The 17,368-nt window shown below is 40.9% G+C and overlaps 1 protein-coding gene and 2 pseudogenes across 3 annotated transcripts in view; 1 reads left to right on the plus strand and 2 right to left on the minus strand.

Annotated features, from left to right (window-relative positions):
- RAD54L2 (RAD54 like 2) overlaps window positions 1-17,368 on the plus strand; it is a 109,750-nt gene that overhangs the window by 70,489 nt on the left and 21,893 nt on the right. For all 3 annotated transcript variants that reach the window (XM_060631133.3, XM_060631136.3, XM_060631134.3), the window contains 6 exons: window positions 11,325-11,526; window positions 12,535-12,674; window positions 13,448-13,564; window positions 13,886-14,112; window positions 16,377-16,559; window positions 16,685-16,818. In XM_060631133.3, the coding sequence (XP_060487116.2) occupies window positions 11,325-11,526; window positions 12,535-12,674; window positions 13,448-13,564; window positions 13,886-14,112; window positions 16,377-16,559; window positions 16,685-16,818 (1,003 nt within the window). The remainder of the gene's footprint in view (window positions 1-11,324; window positions 11,527-12,534; window positions 12,675-13,447; window positions 13,565-13,885; window positions 14,113-16,376; window positions 16,560-16,684; window positions 16,819-17,368) is intronic.
- LOC132678599 (SNRPN upstream reading frame protein pseudogene) lies at window positions 5,170-5,459 on the minus strand (annotated as a pseudogene).
- Window positions 15,273-15,717, minus strand: LOC132673498 (NHP2-like protein 1 pseudogene; annotated as a pseudogene).

Genomic DNA, 17,368 nt, shown 5'->3' on the forward strand with positions numbered 1-17,368 from the left:
GTTATAATTCAATGATTTTTAGTATATTCACAAGGTTTTTAACTATCACTACTGTCTAATTTCAGAACATTTTCATTACTCCAAGAAACAACCCTGTTATCCATAGGCAGGCACTCCCATTACCCTCTCTCTCAGCCCCTTGCAACCACTATCCTGCTTGCTATCTATATAGATTTACTTGTTCTGGGCATTTCTATAAGTGTAATTGTACAATATGAGGCCTTTTGTGTCAGACTTCTTTAACTTAGTGCAATGACTAAGCCAACTGTGTGTATGTGTGTGTTAAAATATATGTAACATGAAATTTACTATTTTGGCCATTTTAAAGTGTAGAATTCTGTGGCATTAAGTACATTTATACTGTTTTGTAACCTTCACCACTATCCATTACCAAAACTTTTTAATCATTCCATATTGAAACTCTGTACCCTTTAAATCATCACTCTCCATCACTTTCTGTCTTTATTTTAACTATGCTAAATACTTCATATAAATAGAATCATGCAGTATTTGTCCTTTTGTGACTGAATTATTTAGTTTAACATAATGTCCTCAAGAATCACGTTGTAACCCAGCAATTGCACTACTAGGTATTTATCCAAGGGATACAGGTGTGCTGTTTCAAAGGGGCACATGCACCCCGATGTTTATAGCAGTGCTATTGGCATTAGCCAAAATATGGAAACAGCCCAATTGTCCATCGATGGGTAAATGGATAAAGAAGATGTGGTGTATATATATACAATGCAGTATTACTCGACAATCAAAAAAAAAAAAAAATGAGATCTTGCCATTTGCAACTATGTGGATGGAACTGGAGGGTATTATGCCAAGCAAAATAAGTCAGAGAAAGACAAGTATCCTATGACTTCACTCATATGTGGAATTTAAGATACAAAAAAGATGAACATAAGGGAAGGGAAGCAAAAATAATATAAAAACAGGGAAGGGGACAAAACATAAGAGACCCTTAAATACAGAGAACGAACAGGGTTGCTGGAGGGGTTGTGGGTGGGGGGATGGGCTAAATGGGTAAGGGGCGTTAAGAAAGACACTTGTTTTTCTTAATGAAGCACTGGGTGTTATACATAGGGGATGAATCACTAGAATCTACTTCTGAAATCATTATTGCACTAGATGCTAACTAACTTGGATGTAAATTTAAAAATAAATAATAAAAGAAACAAAAAGAATCATGTTGTGGCATGTGTCAGAATTTCTTTCTAAGGCTGAATAATATTCTATTGTATGTATATATCACATTTTACTTACCCTTTTATCCATCAGTGGTTACCTAGGTTGTTTCCTTGTTTTAGCTATTATGAATAATGATCCTGTGAGCAAGACTGTATGTCAAGACTCTGCTTTCAGTTCTTTTGAGTATATGTCCAGAAGTGGAATGGCTGGATCACATGGCACTCCAGTGTTCTAACTTATTGAGGGATTGCCCTACTGTTTTCCATAGCAGCTGTGTCATTGTGCATTCTTTTTTTGGGAGGGGGGGAATAATGATGAATTCAATTTTATTTATTCTTTTTTTAATTTTATTTTTTAAATTTATATCCAAATTAGCATATAGTGCAACAATAATTTCAGGAGTAGATTCCCTAATGCCCCCTACCCATTTAGCCCATCCCCCATCCCACAACCCCTCCAGTAACCCTCTGTTAGTTCTCCATGTTTAAGAGTCTCTTACGTTTTGTCCCCCTCCCTGTTTTATATTATTTTTGTTTCCCTTCCCTTATGTTCATCTGTTCTGTGTCTTAAAGTCCTCACATGAGTGAAGTCATAGGATACTTGTCTTTCTCTGACTAATTTCACTTAGCATAGTACCCTCCAGTTCCATCCACATTGTTGCAAATGGCAAGATTTCATTCTTTTTAATTGCCAAGTAATACTCCATTGTGTGTGTGTGTGTGTATACACACACCACATCTTCTTTATCCATTCATCCATCAATGGACATTTGGGCTCTTTCCATACTTTGGCTATTGTTGATAATGCTGCTGTAAACATTGAGGAGCATGTGCCCCTTTGAAACAGCATACTTGTATCCCTTGGATAAATACCTAGTAGTGCAATTGCTGGGTCGTAAGGTAGTTCTATTTTTAATTTTTTGAGGAATCTCCATATTGTTTTCCAGAGTGGCTGCACCAACTTGCATTCCTACCAGCAATGCAAAAGAGATCCTCTTTCTCCACATCCTCACCAACAGCTGTCATTGCCTGAGTTGTTAATGTTAGCCATTCTGACAGGGGTAAGGTGGTATCTCATTGTGGTTTTGATTTGTATTTTCCTGAAGATGAGTGATGTTGAGCATTTTTTCATGTGTCAGTCGGCCATCTGGATGTCTTCTTTGGAGAAGTGTCTATTCATGTCTTTTGCCCATTTCTTCACCAGATTATTTGTTATTTGGGTGTTGAGTTTGATAAGTTCTTTATAGATTTTGGATACTAACCCTTTATCTGATATGTCCTTTGCAATATCTTTTACCATTCCGTCGGGTGCCTTTTAGTTTTGCTGATTGTTTCCTTCACTGTGCAGAAGATTTTTCTTTTGATGTCCCAATAGTTCATTTTTGCTTTTGTTTCCCTTGCCTCCAGAGATGTGTTGAGTGAGAAGTTGCTGCGGCCAAGATCAAAGAGGTTTTTGCCTGCTTTTTCCTGGATCATCATGGATTTTGATGGCTTCCTGTCTTACTTTTAGGTCTTTCATCCATTTTGAGTTTATTTTTGTGTATGGTGTAAGAAAGTTGTCCAGGTTCATTTTTCTGCCATGTCACTGTCCAGTTTTCCCAGCACCACTTGCTGAAGAGACTGTCTTTATTCCACTGGATATTCTTTCCTGCTTTGTCAAAGATTAGTTGGCCATACATTTGTGGGTCCATTTCTGGGTTCTCTATTCTGTTCCGTTGATCTGAGTGTCTTTTTTTGTGCCATCATTGTGCATTCTTGCCAATAGTGCACAAGGTTCTCCACATCCTTGCTAATACTTTTATTTATTTTGTTTTGATAGTAGCCACCCTAAATGGGTGTACAGTGATAAGTTATGGTAGTGTCGATTTATATTTCCCTAATGATTAGTGATTTTAAGCATCTTTTATTAATTGGCCACTTGTGTGTCTTCTTTGGAGAAATATCTATCTTTTGCCATTTTTGTATCAGTTTTTTGTTGTTACGTTTTAGGAGTTCTCTATATATTCTGGATATTAATCCCAGATCAGATACATGGTTTGCAAATATTTACTCTCATTCCAAGGGTTGTCTTTTCATTCTGTTGATAGTGTCTTTTCATGCACAAAAGTTTTTAAGTTTTCATGAAGTCCAGTTTGTATTTTTTTTCTTTTATTGCCTGTGCTTTTGGTTTCATATCCAAGAAATCATTGCCAAACCCAGTGTCATGAAGTTTTTTCCCTATGTTTCCTTCTAAGTTTTATAGTTTAAGGTTTTACATTTAGGTCTTTGATCTATTTTGAGTTAATTTTTGTATATGGTATAAGTTAAGGATCTAGTTTCATTCTTTAGCATGTGGATATTTGGTTTTCCCAACACCACTCGCTGAAGACTGTCCTTTTCCTATGAATGGTATTGGCACTCTTGTTGTAAATGCTTTGATCATGTACGTGAGGGCTTATTTCTGGGCTGTTCATCTTATCTCATTGGTTTCTATATCTGTCTTTATGCCAGTTCCACACTGTTTTGATTACTGTAGCTTTATATTAAGTTTTGAAATCAGGAAGTGTGTATTCTCCTTTGTTCTTTTTCAAAATTTTTTGCCTATTTTTGTAAGCAAAATTTTACTGGAACATAGCTACACTTGTTCACTTCTATGTTTATGTATGGCTGCTTTTGAGCTACTCTGGTAATGCTGGCTCATTACAACAGAGACTGTATGACCCACACAACCTAAAGTATATACTATCAAGACTTTTTATAGGCAATGTTTGCCAATATCTAAATATTTAAAGTCTTTGCCACTACAAATGCAAATAAAAACTAAGAAACAGCCTGAATGAAAAACCTTCTGTGATATACTGATAGCCTACCATTAAAATGACAAGCATGTGGAGTGTGTCAAAGAAATATTTATATGTATGCAACAAGTGACCAAAGGAGAACATAAAATGATGTGTATTCATTGGTTATCAGTATGGAATATGCAAATGTATATTAACAAACATGGAAAAATTGAGATCTAAATAGTTTAGAGATTAGTGCTTGTTACATTTTATCTTCCATTAAGACTTCTAAAACAGTTGTGAAGTTTTTATTTGGGAAAATCTCAAACGAAATAAAAAAAGAGAGACAATAGTAAAATGAACCCTGTATTCCCAGTATTCTCTGCCATAGTTGTGAATACAAGGTTAGTCTTGTTTCATCTGTTCCCCCCAACCTTGGATTACTTCCAAGTAGATCTTTTTTTTTTTTTTTTTAAGACCTTACCAGCAACTTTTTTTTTTAATGTTTTTATTTTATTATTTTTGAGAGGGAGAGAGACAGTGTGGGTGAGGGACAGAGAGAGAGGGAGACACAGAATCTGAAGCAGGCTCCAAGCTCTGAGCTGTCAGCACAGAGCCTGATGCAGGGCTCAAACCCATGAACTGTGACTTGAGCTGAAGTTGGAAGCTTAACTGACTGAGCCTCCCAGCTGCCCCTGGAAGTAGATCCTTAATGTTGTGACATTTTATCTGTAAACTTCAAAGTATATTTACTTTGTCTTCTAACATATAAAGTCCTAGAAACAGAAACACAATACCATTATCAAACCTAAATATTTTAAATAAACAATTCCTTGTATCATAAAATATCCAGATAATCTCTGATTATCTTTTAAAAATTATTTTTACTGTTAATTCCACATTTCTACATTTAGTTCATTTGTCTTAAATTTCTTTAATCTGAGCTTTCCCTACTTCTTTTTCATTTTCTTTTTTTCCTTGCAGCTTATTTTCAGAAGAAAAGGATTCACTTGTCACTGTAGTTTTATGCATTTCTAGATTTTGCTGATTGCATCCTTGTGGTCTTGCTTAACAAATTTAACATAGTTCTTTTGTTTTTTAAAAATCATGGATGTTATCCTTATTACATTGTCAGCTGATTCAAATACATCAATACATTGTCAGCTGGTTTTTTGCTTGGAAATCAGCTACCTGGATGTTGTAATACTGCTTTAACCACCTCTTGGTGTCTCAGCTAAGAATGCCTCAGTTCGCCTGGAAATCCACCACAGGTACTGGCTGCTGCTGAAATCACTTCGGGTACAGATGACAATCTTGGTTGCTCAGTGAGGCTGTCCTTCTGCATTTGACTTGGACTTCCACTCTGGTACGTGCTGTCCTGTAATCTTTCTCAGGTGTTAGCGGTCCCTGGCCCGCTCCATCACACCGCTGGTTCTCCTCAGGACAGTGTCAGGCCTCTCCAGTGGCCACTCCACTCTGCCAACATAGTTCTTTTTCCCTGTGGTTTTGCAAACTGGGAGTGAGATCTCAAGGTGTGTTGAGATTCAAGTAATGTTTTGACACATATATGTAACAGTTGCAGTGTATACATCCTATCGCATTACATCAAGAGGAATATGGTAAGGCTTAGAATTCACTGATCTTTGTTTATACAGATGGGATTGAGAAGAAGAGATGGAACATCTGGCGAAAGGGCCCTGGAAGTGTTTGTACCTTATACCCCCAATGAGTGAAAAAGAGATTTTTCTTTCAAAGCTCCTCATTTGCCTAGTCATATTTGTCATGGTGGCGTTCATAACTCATTCCTGAGAAGCTTATGTAACTGTTCATTGGTGTTTATATAACTCTGGTGATTGCTGCTCACAGCTGGCTCACGTGAAGGAGAAAGTTCAGGGGTATTTGTGACCAGAACTGATTCTGTGATTCTGAATTTGGGTTGTAATAGTCAATGACTTTTAAACCACATGTCTCTTTACCTCCTTGTTGAACCATTTCTCTTTTTCCTCAATGACTTTTGGTGGAATATATTCCAGAATTTTAGGGAGGGCTATTTTTTGAAAGTTAATTATTTTGATTAGGTTGTAAATTTACAAGGTCCAATATTCAGAAGATACAAAAGAGCATGCAGTGAAAAGTTACATTCTAACTTAGAGGAAAATTAATTATAGAAATTTTGAAATAATAGTTTATTATTAAGAACAGTTTAAGATGTGGTATATATTGTGATACTACATAAAAACCAGAAACTTCATAATAAGCATCATGAAGCAGCAGTGAAGCACTTATAAAACATTGACTTACATGACAGCAGACTTTTTAAGTATCAATACATCTGTAAATTAAAGCTCTTTAACAAACAAACAGTAGTTGTTGAACCCAGAAGCTGAAGATTACTGATAAGGAGCTGGTTTAGACCTGTATCCTCTAAGAATACAGGGGAAACCTGTGTCTGAATTAAGTGTGCATGAGAATTGTATATACTATAATCATTTTATTTTTATATTTTTTAAACGCTTATTTATTTTGAGAAAGAGAGAGAGTGTGAGCAGGGGAGGGGCCGAGAGAGGGAGAGACTGAATCCCAAGCAGACTGCACTGTCTGTGCACAGCCCGATGCAGGACTTGATCTCACGAACTGTGAGATTATGACCCGAGCCGAAATCAAGAGTCGAATGCTTAACTGACTGAGCCACCCAGGAACACCTACTGTGATCATTTTAAAATTGCTGCTGTACTTAGCCACGTTCGATCCTGGGTCAGATAGGAATTCATAGCTAGGCCTCACAAGTTGGAATGTTTGATTGTGAATTTGTCTGTGATACTGAAAGGTTATCAGATTCTGTTCTTCCTCCTTCCAGAAACAGCCCACTCTGCAAGGCAGAAACCAGAAGAAAGAAATATAACAGTTGGCAACAAATTCCCGCTCCTGGATAGATCAAGTTCAGACCCTTTGGCTTGACATTCAAGGCCTGCCCTGTATACTTTGACTCTGTCCTGTCTGCCTACTCTCTAACCTTGCTTCAAATGTTCCTCCAAGTGGTTACTCAATAAATTTGCTTGTGAAATAGAAACTAAAGGGCTTAAAGCCAGGAGAACATCAGATTTCATTATCAGAACCAGGTCAGAGAACCAAAGCACTAAGTTGAAGTGTACCAACCCAGCCTCAAGTGTAACTATGTAGGGCAAGCTGCAGTGTTGGTGGAAGTAGCTATTTAGCAGTAGTTATCCCCTCTTAGGGACTCTGCTGTCCAGCCATCTGTTCCTTTGGGAGGAGGAATATTATGGCTTCCCTTTTAGTAGAGAAGAATTCAGGGCTGTGAGTTAGGAAGAAGGTGACAGTAATGTTATGTGACAATGCCAAGGGAGCATTAGCTCTTTGGGGTGGGGGGCAGCCTGAAGGAATGATAGTTCTTAAAGAAAACAGAATTGCTGAGCTTTCCTCTTGTAGTGCTTCAGGTGGAAATAGGAGAGGACTGTTTGAGGGGAGGGCAGTGGATTTGGGAGGGCAGCCAGTCGGACTTGCATCTCCTTCAGAGCTTCTCTTTTAGTTCTCATGTCTGGGTGGAGACAAAGCAGTAGCACCTTACTTTCTCAGTAGGTGGAAGATGTCCATAAGCCAGGGCTCATGTTGCATTCCCAATGCTTCTTGCCACCCTGGACTCTGTCTTTGGGAGACCTTTTGTAAAAGGCCTGCTGTGGATCCTGTGGTAACAGAGAACTGTGATGTTTTAACCTCTTGCTCATGTTAATGGTATTGCAGTGCCCCATCATGAACATTCCTTGTCTGGTGCCTCCCTTGGCCATTTCTCCTTTGTCTTCAAAAAGCAAAGGTTATCTGCTTTAAACCCTCATGGTCTCTCAGTGTGAGGGCCAAAAAAGATGCTTCCACTACTGCTGCAGGGGAGTGAATCACTCTGGGTATTCACATGGGACTGTGTGTGCATGTGTGCACACATGTCCACATCCACTACCCATTTCTATCCCCAACTTTTACAGTGGCCACATCAACTTCCCCTCCTCAGCCAAACAACTGGCAGGAGAATGTAGAATGCTAGGAAGACAAGGCCTTGGAGGTAGTCCTCCCTGGGACAGGGACTGACTTCTGTGCCAGCATCCAGGAAGGATCTGGGTCTACATCTTAGTCTGCCTTGGGCAAAGAGCTCCTGGGGAGAGACAGGGAAATGGTTATTGGGTTGGAAGGCCCCTCCTGCTGCTGTTTTGCTTAATTCATTTTAGCCAGTATTGAACTACATGTATTTTTCCAACTATTCCACCTTATTTTAAGTCTCTATTCCTGGGGCTCCTGGGTGGCTCAGTCAGTTGAGTATAAGTTCAGGTCATGATCTTACAGTGTGTGAGTTTGAGCCCCACATTGGCTCTGCACTGACAGTGTGGAGCCTGCTTGGGATTCTCTCTCTCCTACTCTATGCCCCTTCCCCACTTGTTCTCTCTCTCTCTGAAAATAAAAATAAATAAACTTAAAAAAGGATAATTTTAAAGTCTCTTCCTTTTGCTTATGCTCCTTTATCTGCCTAGAGTGTTCTTTCCTTTCTTTTACTGTCTGTTACCTACTTATTGTATTAGGTTAAACCCAGGTTTCACCTTTCCCAAGGAAGTACTCCACCCTCCATGACTGGATTGGGTGTCTTTTCCCAAAGTGTTGTTGCTATTAGGCACTCACCACATGTGTTTCCCCATGTGGACCATTCCACTGTGCCTGGGCACAGGGCCTGGTACTCAAATGTTCATATGTGTGTTAGGCTAAACTAAAAGAGGGTGCAGGAGAAGCAACAGTGCCTAGTTTGTGGCAGTCTCATGTGGAGAGATTTGGAATGAAGATGTGTACAGTTTCATGCGGCAGGTGTGTGTGTGTGTGCATGTGTATTTGTAAGAAACACTCATTTTGTGAGAAAAAAATGCAGTTTGTATCATTTCTGCTTCTCCTTTTGCTTTCTGATTTTTGATTTTTGATTAGGATATATAAAGTTTGAGTTTTCCAAACAAATAAACACTGCTACCCAGAATGGCTGAATAAGCCCCCCATAGCTTTGTTTGCTGCTAGACTGTTCAATGTGATTGGGAGTATGGAGTTCCATGGAGTTTGGCAGACCTGGGTTTAAAGAAGAGTATTTTCCCTGAGAGAGCTGGTGACATCCCCATTTTATAAATGTGGGAACCATGGCTCAGAGAAGTTGAACCCATGAACATAGAACTACCAAGTGGCAGAGCCCGGATTCAGCTAGTACCACCTAGGGAGTAGCCCAGAGAGAAAGAGAAAACCACCATTAGAACATCATAATAATAATTACTCCAGGTAAGATCCACTGATGAATATTAAAATTAGTGGGTAAATTTTAAGAAACAGAATATTTGCATCCTCAAGGCCTCAGAGTCCCCTACCACTCTAAATATTTATTTGCATATAGTTTTAACATATGTCCAGAAATTCTTTGATGCCCCTCTTTCCAGGAGATTGAGCTTAATTCATTTCCCATTGAATGTGAGCTGGGCTTAGTGATTTGCTTCTTTTATTATTTTTCGTTTTTTTCATGTTTGTTTATTTTTGAGAGAGAAAAGGTGCAAGTAGGGGGAGGGGAGAGAGAGAGAGGGAGACACAGAATTCAAAGCAGGCTCCAGGCTCTGAGCTGTTAACACAGAGCCCAACACAGGGCTCAAACTCACAAACCATGAGATCATGACCTAAGCCAAAATCGGATGCTTAACCAACTGAGCCACCCAGGTGCCCTATGATTTGCTTCTAATGAATAAAATATAGAAAGGTAAAAATAGTAATTTTACAGTGGAGAAATCTGGCAGATACCACTTTAAACAAGTGATCAAGGTTAATGTCACCAGTAATAAGTCATGTTGATATCATGTACCCTGATAAGATGTGATGAGAAGGGCACTTTATCTCTATGGTATTCTCCCCTCCCCCCACCCCAACCATAACTTCAGTCTAATCATGAAAATACATCAGATGCTCAGATTAGGGGACAGTCCGCAAAACACCTGGCCAGTACTTTTTAAAAAATTGTTGAGGTCATGAAAGACAAGAATACACTGAGAAACTGCCACAGTTGAGAGAGACTGAGACATGACAGCTAATGCAATATGATATTCTGGATGGGATCCTATAATAGAAAAAGGACATTAGTGAACAACTGGTGAAATCCAAATAAAATTTAAAGTTCGGTTAAAAGCAAACAAAAATCATCCCACCAAACCCCCAAACTTCCTGAGTCCTTCCTGCCTGAAAGCCAAGTGGCATTGACTAGTGCACCTCAGTTACAGCATTTATGTTCTAGTTTTAAATTGCTCTTACCTTTGGGAAAGACCTTTTGGTTGTGTAGTGCTTGTATTTGGGAGGCTCTGGTGGATTTGGGGACAAGCTTATGGTCTGTGTGACTGTCAAAGCCTGCCCATCCAGTAATCAGAATGCTGTTCAGCAGATTGAGGAAGAGGGTTGTACATACGGACCCTCCTACCCCACCTCAGTCCTTGCGGGTGTTTGATGCCACAAATGACATTCCCTCTGCCAGGAATTTCGTCCCCTTTCTGCCTCCTCAGGGCAATACCTTTAGATATTCTGCTCACCTTTCAAGGCTTCACTCACATTTTACCTTCCATATTTCTTGTGCGATAATACCACAAAGTAGTGTCTTTCATATTCCTGTGACCCTAAGGCAGTTATTCTTGGTTTAGCTAATTACCTCTGGTTAGAAAAATGACGTCTTAAAATTTTAAGTTCTCTAGGTCAGTTAGCCTGTCCTTCCTGTGGTATTTAGCATACCTTGCCTTATTATGTCTAGAAAACAAACTCCTTGAAAGGAAGGAGTCTTATAAATATCCCTTGAAGCATCTTGGACAGTGTTTTCCATGTTGTAGGTCCTCATTGAATGGTCAATGAATTAAATGAGTGAACACTTTAAGACAGTGAAAGGAGGAATATTCCTCTTGTTGGCAGATGAGACTTGCTTAGTGTCACACAGGTGAGTGTGAGCTGTTTTCGGAACCTACTGTCACTTTCAGAGCATTCTGTGGCCATGAAACTTTCTTACTCTGATCATAGTGGTAAATTATAGCAAGTGTGAGGGCTATCATTTGTTGTGAGCCTACTCTAGAGCAGGCTTGGTTCTAGACACACACACTGTTTAGTCCTCACAACAGCTCTGAAATGTAGGCATCACTATTCCCATCTTATAGATAAATCCATTGAGATTCAGAGAGATGTAAGTCACTTGCCTTAGATCACCAACTAATAAGATGCTGAGTTGAGGTTTGAACCTAGGTGTGCCTGGCATCAAAACCTGTTTTTCTCCCAGTAAACGTCAGTCCCTGGCACCTCTCTCCCTTTGTCTTTTCAGACCCATCCCTGGAAGACATGTGTGGCACTGAGTGTGCCCAACTGGAGGAAGATGGGCAGCGGCCACCGCGGTGCACTTCAACTACCTCATCTCAGTCTGAGCCTTCAGAGCAGCTTAGGCGCCACCAAGGCAAGAGCCTCACCTCCGAGGACCCCAAAAAGAAGAGAGCTCAGAAGCCCTCCCACATGAGGAGAAACATACGGTGAGCTGTGCTCAGGGTAAGAGGAGAAGGGAAGGAATAGAGAGAGATATTGCCTTCATTTGAAGGCTGTCAGTAGCAGGACTGGTTTGAGCAGGAGGGTCCCCTTTCCAAAAAAGAAAAGTATAAGCTGTGTGCCCCAATTAATAGTGGAGATGCAGCTCAGGACCACCCCCAGGCTGTCTGAGGTTGTGGGGCAGACACGGATGATGCTCAAGCTGTGCTGGGGAGTATTCCACTCTCTGGAGGCCCTGGGAGACAGCCCAGGGATGATAGGGTGCTCTGGTTGGACAGTTTTTTTCCTTTATTTTTCCCTTACGTTTCAAAACAGGGGAAGATAAAGGAAAAGAAGTTGGGTTCTCATTTTCTTAGCGCTCAACTTCAATTGACAAGGGCCTGTCTGGCCCAAAGAAGGCTTCTTCCTTGAGCTAAGAGAATGGCAGATGTGAACTTCCTTCACTGTCTAAATCCCCTACAGTCCTTCCATCACATAACCATTTTGCTATCGAAAGGAGATAAATGATATCCTATTCTCCTACTCTCATTTTTTTAACATAATGATAGCTTGAAAGTATTATTCAAAGTTTACGAAATGAGGATTTGGGATAAATAAGGATCTATAATTCTACCCTCCTATATAACAACTCTATATTTTAATACTGCTTTTCAACTTCATGAATCATGTATTATTCTTTTACTCGATCTGTTATGTGCAAAGATGAGTTTTCAGGAGCATCTCTCAGGAAGTTAAATAATATGGAAAAATGTTAGCCCACAGTCACCTGAACCTTGAAGTTCACCCCCCGCCCCACTCCATTTTTTTTGTTTGTTTGTTTGTTTTTTGTTTTTTTTTTTTTGCCTCTCCTGTTGCATGGGTGTGTGGGACTGACATGGCTTCTCCTCCTCTTGCCTCAGCTCTCTCAGCTCAGCAATGAGCTCTTTAGCTTGTCATTACATTGTCCAAATTACCAGTGAACCAACCCAAGTGCTCACTCTTATTGTAATGTTTAGAAAGCTGCTCCGGGAGGATCAGTTGGAGCCCGTTACCAAAGCAGCACAACAGGAAGAGTTGGAAAGAAGGAAACGCCTGGAGCAGCAGAGGAAGGATTACGCAGCCCCCATTCCTACTGTTCCCCTGGAGTTCCTTCCTGGTAAGCAGCAGAGTTGGTGGGAAAGGCCCTGCCTGAAGTATAAGGAGAAGAGGTCTTTGGCACACACAGTGGTTAAGGGCAGATCTGAAATAAGATCGTGGCCTCTCAGGAATCATTTTGAGTCATTCGGTTTCTTAGGAGCAGATGATCAGAAATATCTTACTGAAAAAGTTAAGATGGGGAGACCTGGGTGGCTCAGTCAGTTAAGTGTCTGACTCTTGATTTAGCTCAGGTCATGATATCATAGTTTGTCGGTTCAAGCCCCATCGTCTCCCACTCTCTCTGCCCCTCCCCTGCTCACGATCTCTCTCTCTCTCTCTCTCTGAAAAATAAACATTAAAAAATTTTTTTAAATAAGATGAAAAGTTAAGATGGTTAAACGTGTACCCCTCACGGGGACTCGGCTAGCTCAGTGGGTAGAGCATGCGACTCTTGGTAGCAGGGTCATGAGTTCGAGCCCCACATTGGACCTCGTTAAAAAATAATTATTATTATATTTTTATTTATATATATTACATATCTTATGTATTATATTTATATTTTATACATAATTTATATATTTTAGTAATATATACTTAATAACCAGGAGATAAGAACCAGTAAAGACAAGGGAAGTTAGAAAGGGAACTGAGGTGTTTGAGATACCCTCAACTTCTCTCCTCAGGGGATAGTCCCCTTGAGAGTGACAAAGGTAAAGGGCTGATGAATCATTTGGGGAAATAAGTTTACACTAAAGGTGGTTTTGGCATTCCCTTCCATCTTTTTTTCCCTAGAGGAAATTGTCTTAAGAGCAAGCGATGGTCCCCAACTGCCTCCTCGGGTCCTGTCCCAGGAAGTCATTTGTTTGGACAGCAGCAGTGGCAGTGAGGATGAAAAAAGCAGTCGAGATGGTAAGGTCGAGCCAGAGGTGTCTCTGCTTCCTTCTGACTCAGTGTTCACCCTGATTGATTGGCTGTACATCTGAATAGAAATCAGTCCTTCCCCATTTGTTTTGGGGTCTGACTGTGACAAATATCCCTGGGTCTCCTTGTAAATGTAAGGTTTTCCCTTATCTTAACTTGAAGCCATAAGAGAGAAATAGTAAAACTCAAAATTTTATAAGTGATGACAAGTTCTAACTTTGTTCCCATGCTGTAAGCTTTGATAATGGGCAGTAAATTATCTCTGCTCCCTGGGTTTTGGTTTTTGTTTTGTTTTGTTGGCTATCTCAGAAGTGATTGAACTGAGCTCTGGAGAGGAAGATACCCTGCATATTGTGGACAGCAGCGAATCTGTCAGTGAGGAAGATGAGGAAGAGGAGAAGGGTGGTACCCACGTGAATGATGTCTTAAACCAGCGAGATGCTCTGGGGCGGGTCCTTGTCAATCTGAACCACCCTCCGGAGGAGGAGAATGTCTTCCTGGCCCCACAGTTGGCACGGGCAGTGAAACCTCATCAGGTACAGCAAATCTTGATTCTTTTCTTTGTTTCCTTTCAGCTTCTTTGCTGAGGACATTACCTGCTGGTGGTTGTCAGCATCAGAGCCTGTGAAGTACTTGTTTGGTACCACGAGCAGTTATTAGAAAGCCTTGATCCTTCCTCCTGGCACTTGATGCTTCAGGACTTTTTTTTTAATTGGAATATGAATGTATTTTTTTATTAGGATGCTCACAAGAATGGCACACTAGTACTGTCTTTCTGATGTGATGAAGAATACATACATCTGACCCACACTGTGGCAGGGGTAAGGGCTCTCAGAGCTGGTACCAAGTATCCACTGAAGACATCTCCATTCACCAGAGAGGATGTTTCTTTGACTCCAACATCTTTACTGTAGCTTCTAGTCAGGTCTCCATGCCTTGGGCCCAGACTTCTTCATTCCAGCACAAGTTGACCCTCTTTTTTCTTGCCACTGTGAACTCCTTCAAGACCTAGGTCAACTGCCCCATGTCTAACTTGCCCAGACAGGCTCCGGAATTCTGCAACACATCTTTGGTATGCTGCTGCCCTGCCACCCTCAGGGGCATGGTTAGGAGTTGGGGAGAGGGGGAATAGCATCACATTACCAAAGCAAACGGCAGGGGCATATTAGCACATGACACTTGGACATACACCTAACAACCTCATAGGATACATGCTTTTCCCCAAGTGCTACATAATCCCCATAGAGAGCAAACACTTATGGAATGATTTTTTATGCCAGGCACAAGGGACACAAAGTGAATGGTGTTTACATACATCATGTCCTACACACAATGGGAAATTAGCACCTGAAAGCTAGAACCAGATCTCTATCCTGGCTCTTCCCTGCCTTTGAATGGTGTCACTGCTCTGTTTCTGCCTGTTCTCAGCATTTAGTTCATTTTTCAAAAGGGAGGATAAGATGGCAGAGAGAGTAAAATGGGAGATTGGACTGGGGTGGGTGATTAATATATGGGTAACAACCTGTAAAACAAAAATAATACAAAAAATGTAAAATCCAGATTTAGTAGTATAATATAGGAAGAGAAGGTAGCTGGAAGTACTACATGCTAACCTAGACAATATGATACACAACCCCGCAGGGGGACGACTCAGTGAGGAGTGGGGCAGAGGCTGCCTCTTTAGACTAAGAGCCTTTCAGTTGGACTGCTGAATGGACTAGATATGCTGCTTCATCTGTAAGCTTTCTTTGATGATGATAAAACAGGTGAAGACAGGCCTGGACACCCCACAGGCCCACCCCATGGCCTGCTTGGAGCCCACAAATACATAAGGCACATTCTTATCCTCACATAGCAGCAGAATGTGCAGGATGATCTCCAGGGCCTCAGCATCTGCAGCCATCATGATGAACTGAGAGATGGCTCTGTTGAGGATTTTGGTGGCTTCATTAGCTCCTGAAGCTGCTTGTAGTTACATGGATGCTGAACAAGGTCCAGTAGTTTCTTGGTGAGGTGGGTGTCTGCAAGGTGATAGGCCTTTGGATTTACATCAGCCTCAGTCATTTCTGTGATTCCATGGTCTTGCCACCCCTCTGGGAGTGCAGCCAATGTCAGAGCAGGAGCACACACTTCAGCCAGAAAGGAGGAGTAGATGCTTCAGGATTTCTGATGAATGGGAAGGGCAAGTCTCAGGTTTGCCATATCATGTAGAGGTATCAGATCTCTTGGCTTAATACTCTTGAGCTTTCTTCTGTGAGATCTGCAAGACTGATTGAGATGCTGTCTGGAGGACAGTGCCTTGGTTAGGAAATTGATTTGACTCTGGAAGTGGTTCCAGAAGAGATGTAAGAGTCAGAAGTCTGAGGAACTTTCTGATAGGAGGGAGCAGAGTAGATTTTGTTGACCCAGAGCTGTGAACCAAAACCAGTGAGTGGAGGTTCCATGAAGGCAGAGGTTGACTCAATGTAAGAACTCTTCACAATAAGAACTCCTTATGGAATGGGCTATCTTGAAGTGAGCGGCTAAGGGCTGAGTGAGAGACCCTGTCAAGAATTTGGTACTGCAGATTTTTGCCTCAGATAGGCCATTGTACCAGGTGAATGATTTTCTGTGTTTTCTCTAAGAAGACTGTCATCAGCCAATAGACCATTCAGGGTACAGGGAGACTTCTGTAACCATCCACACCAACTGTCTGGTATAGTGTCTGCTCCTTTACTTAATTCTTATTCCAAGATGAATAAAACCGAATCTTGGTCTTTGCCAGCTCCTTTAACTATTGCCTCTGTTTGCCCTTTATCAGATTGGTGGGATCCGGTTCCTGTATGATAATCTGGTTGAATCCCTGGAGAGGTTTAAGACCAGTAGTGGCTTTGGCTGTATCCTGGCCCATAGCATGGGTCTGGGGAAAACTTTGCAAGTGATCTCCTTCATCGACGTCCTCTTCCGCCACACGCCAGCCAAAACTGTCCTTGCCATTGTGCCGGTAAGAGTTCAGTCACCCCTCTGAGGAGCTCTGGGTTAATGCCTTTCTGGGTACTAAACAGCTTGATGAGCTCAGCTTTGAGCTTGTTTCTTAAAATCCTTTTTCTGGACTTGGCTTTCTGACAGGTTAATACTCTTCAGAATTGGTTGGCAGAGTTCAACATGTGGCTTCCAGCACCTGAAGCCCTTCCAGCTGACAACAAGCCTGAAGAAGTCCAGCCTCGGTTCTTTAAAGTTCACATCTTGAATGATGAGCACAAGTAAGTGGCCTACTCTCTCCTCTTCTCCCTTTCCTTTTAGACTTCTTTCCAGGATCTGGATATCAGGGCACTAACCCAGATTCCTTTTGGTTTCTTGATGTGGTCATCCCCCCTGCCCCCCACTGCCCATTCCATGATACTCATTTTTTCTCTACCTAGCTTTTCAATAAAGTCAGAGTTAGGTAGCTTGGGAAATGTCTTATGTTCTGCTTGAAGGTGCTTTTATATCCTGAAAAATACGCATACATCATCCTATATGCCCATGTGAATGGTAATAAAATTCAACATGGTGAAATGAAACTATCCATCTTCTAACTTTTCACCTTTTACATTTCTTTCTTAGAAGCCTAATCAACAGTCTCTTTTAAGCCCCTGTTTACAGTTGACCTTTACTGGTACAACTTCCAAGTTTTGAAAAGGGTAAACTTTTGTTTTAGATTTGAATAAAATTATATTTCCATTCTATACATTCAATTTGATTTCCAAAATTCTAAAGCTATTTCTTGGTCCAAGCTAGCCATCCATGCTACCCTTTCCCCTTGTTGGCATG

The sequence above is a fragment of the Panthera onca genome, chromosome A2, assembly GCF_046562875.1.
Source record: "Panthera onca isolate mPanOnc1 chromosome A2, mPanOnc1 haplotype 2, whole genome shotgun sequence".
In the NCBI taxonomy this organism is placed as follows: Eukaryota; Metazoa; Chordata; class Mammalia; order Carnivora; family Felidae; genus Panthera; species Panthera onca.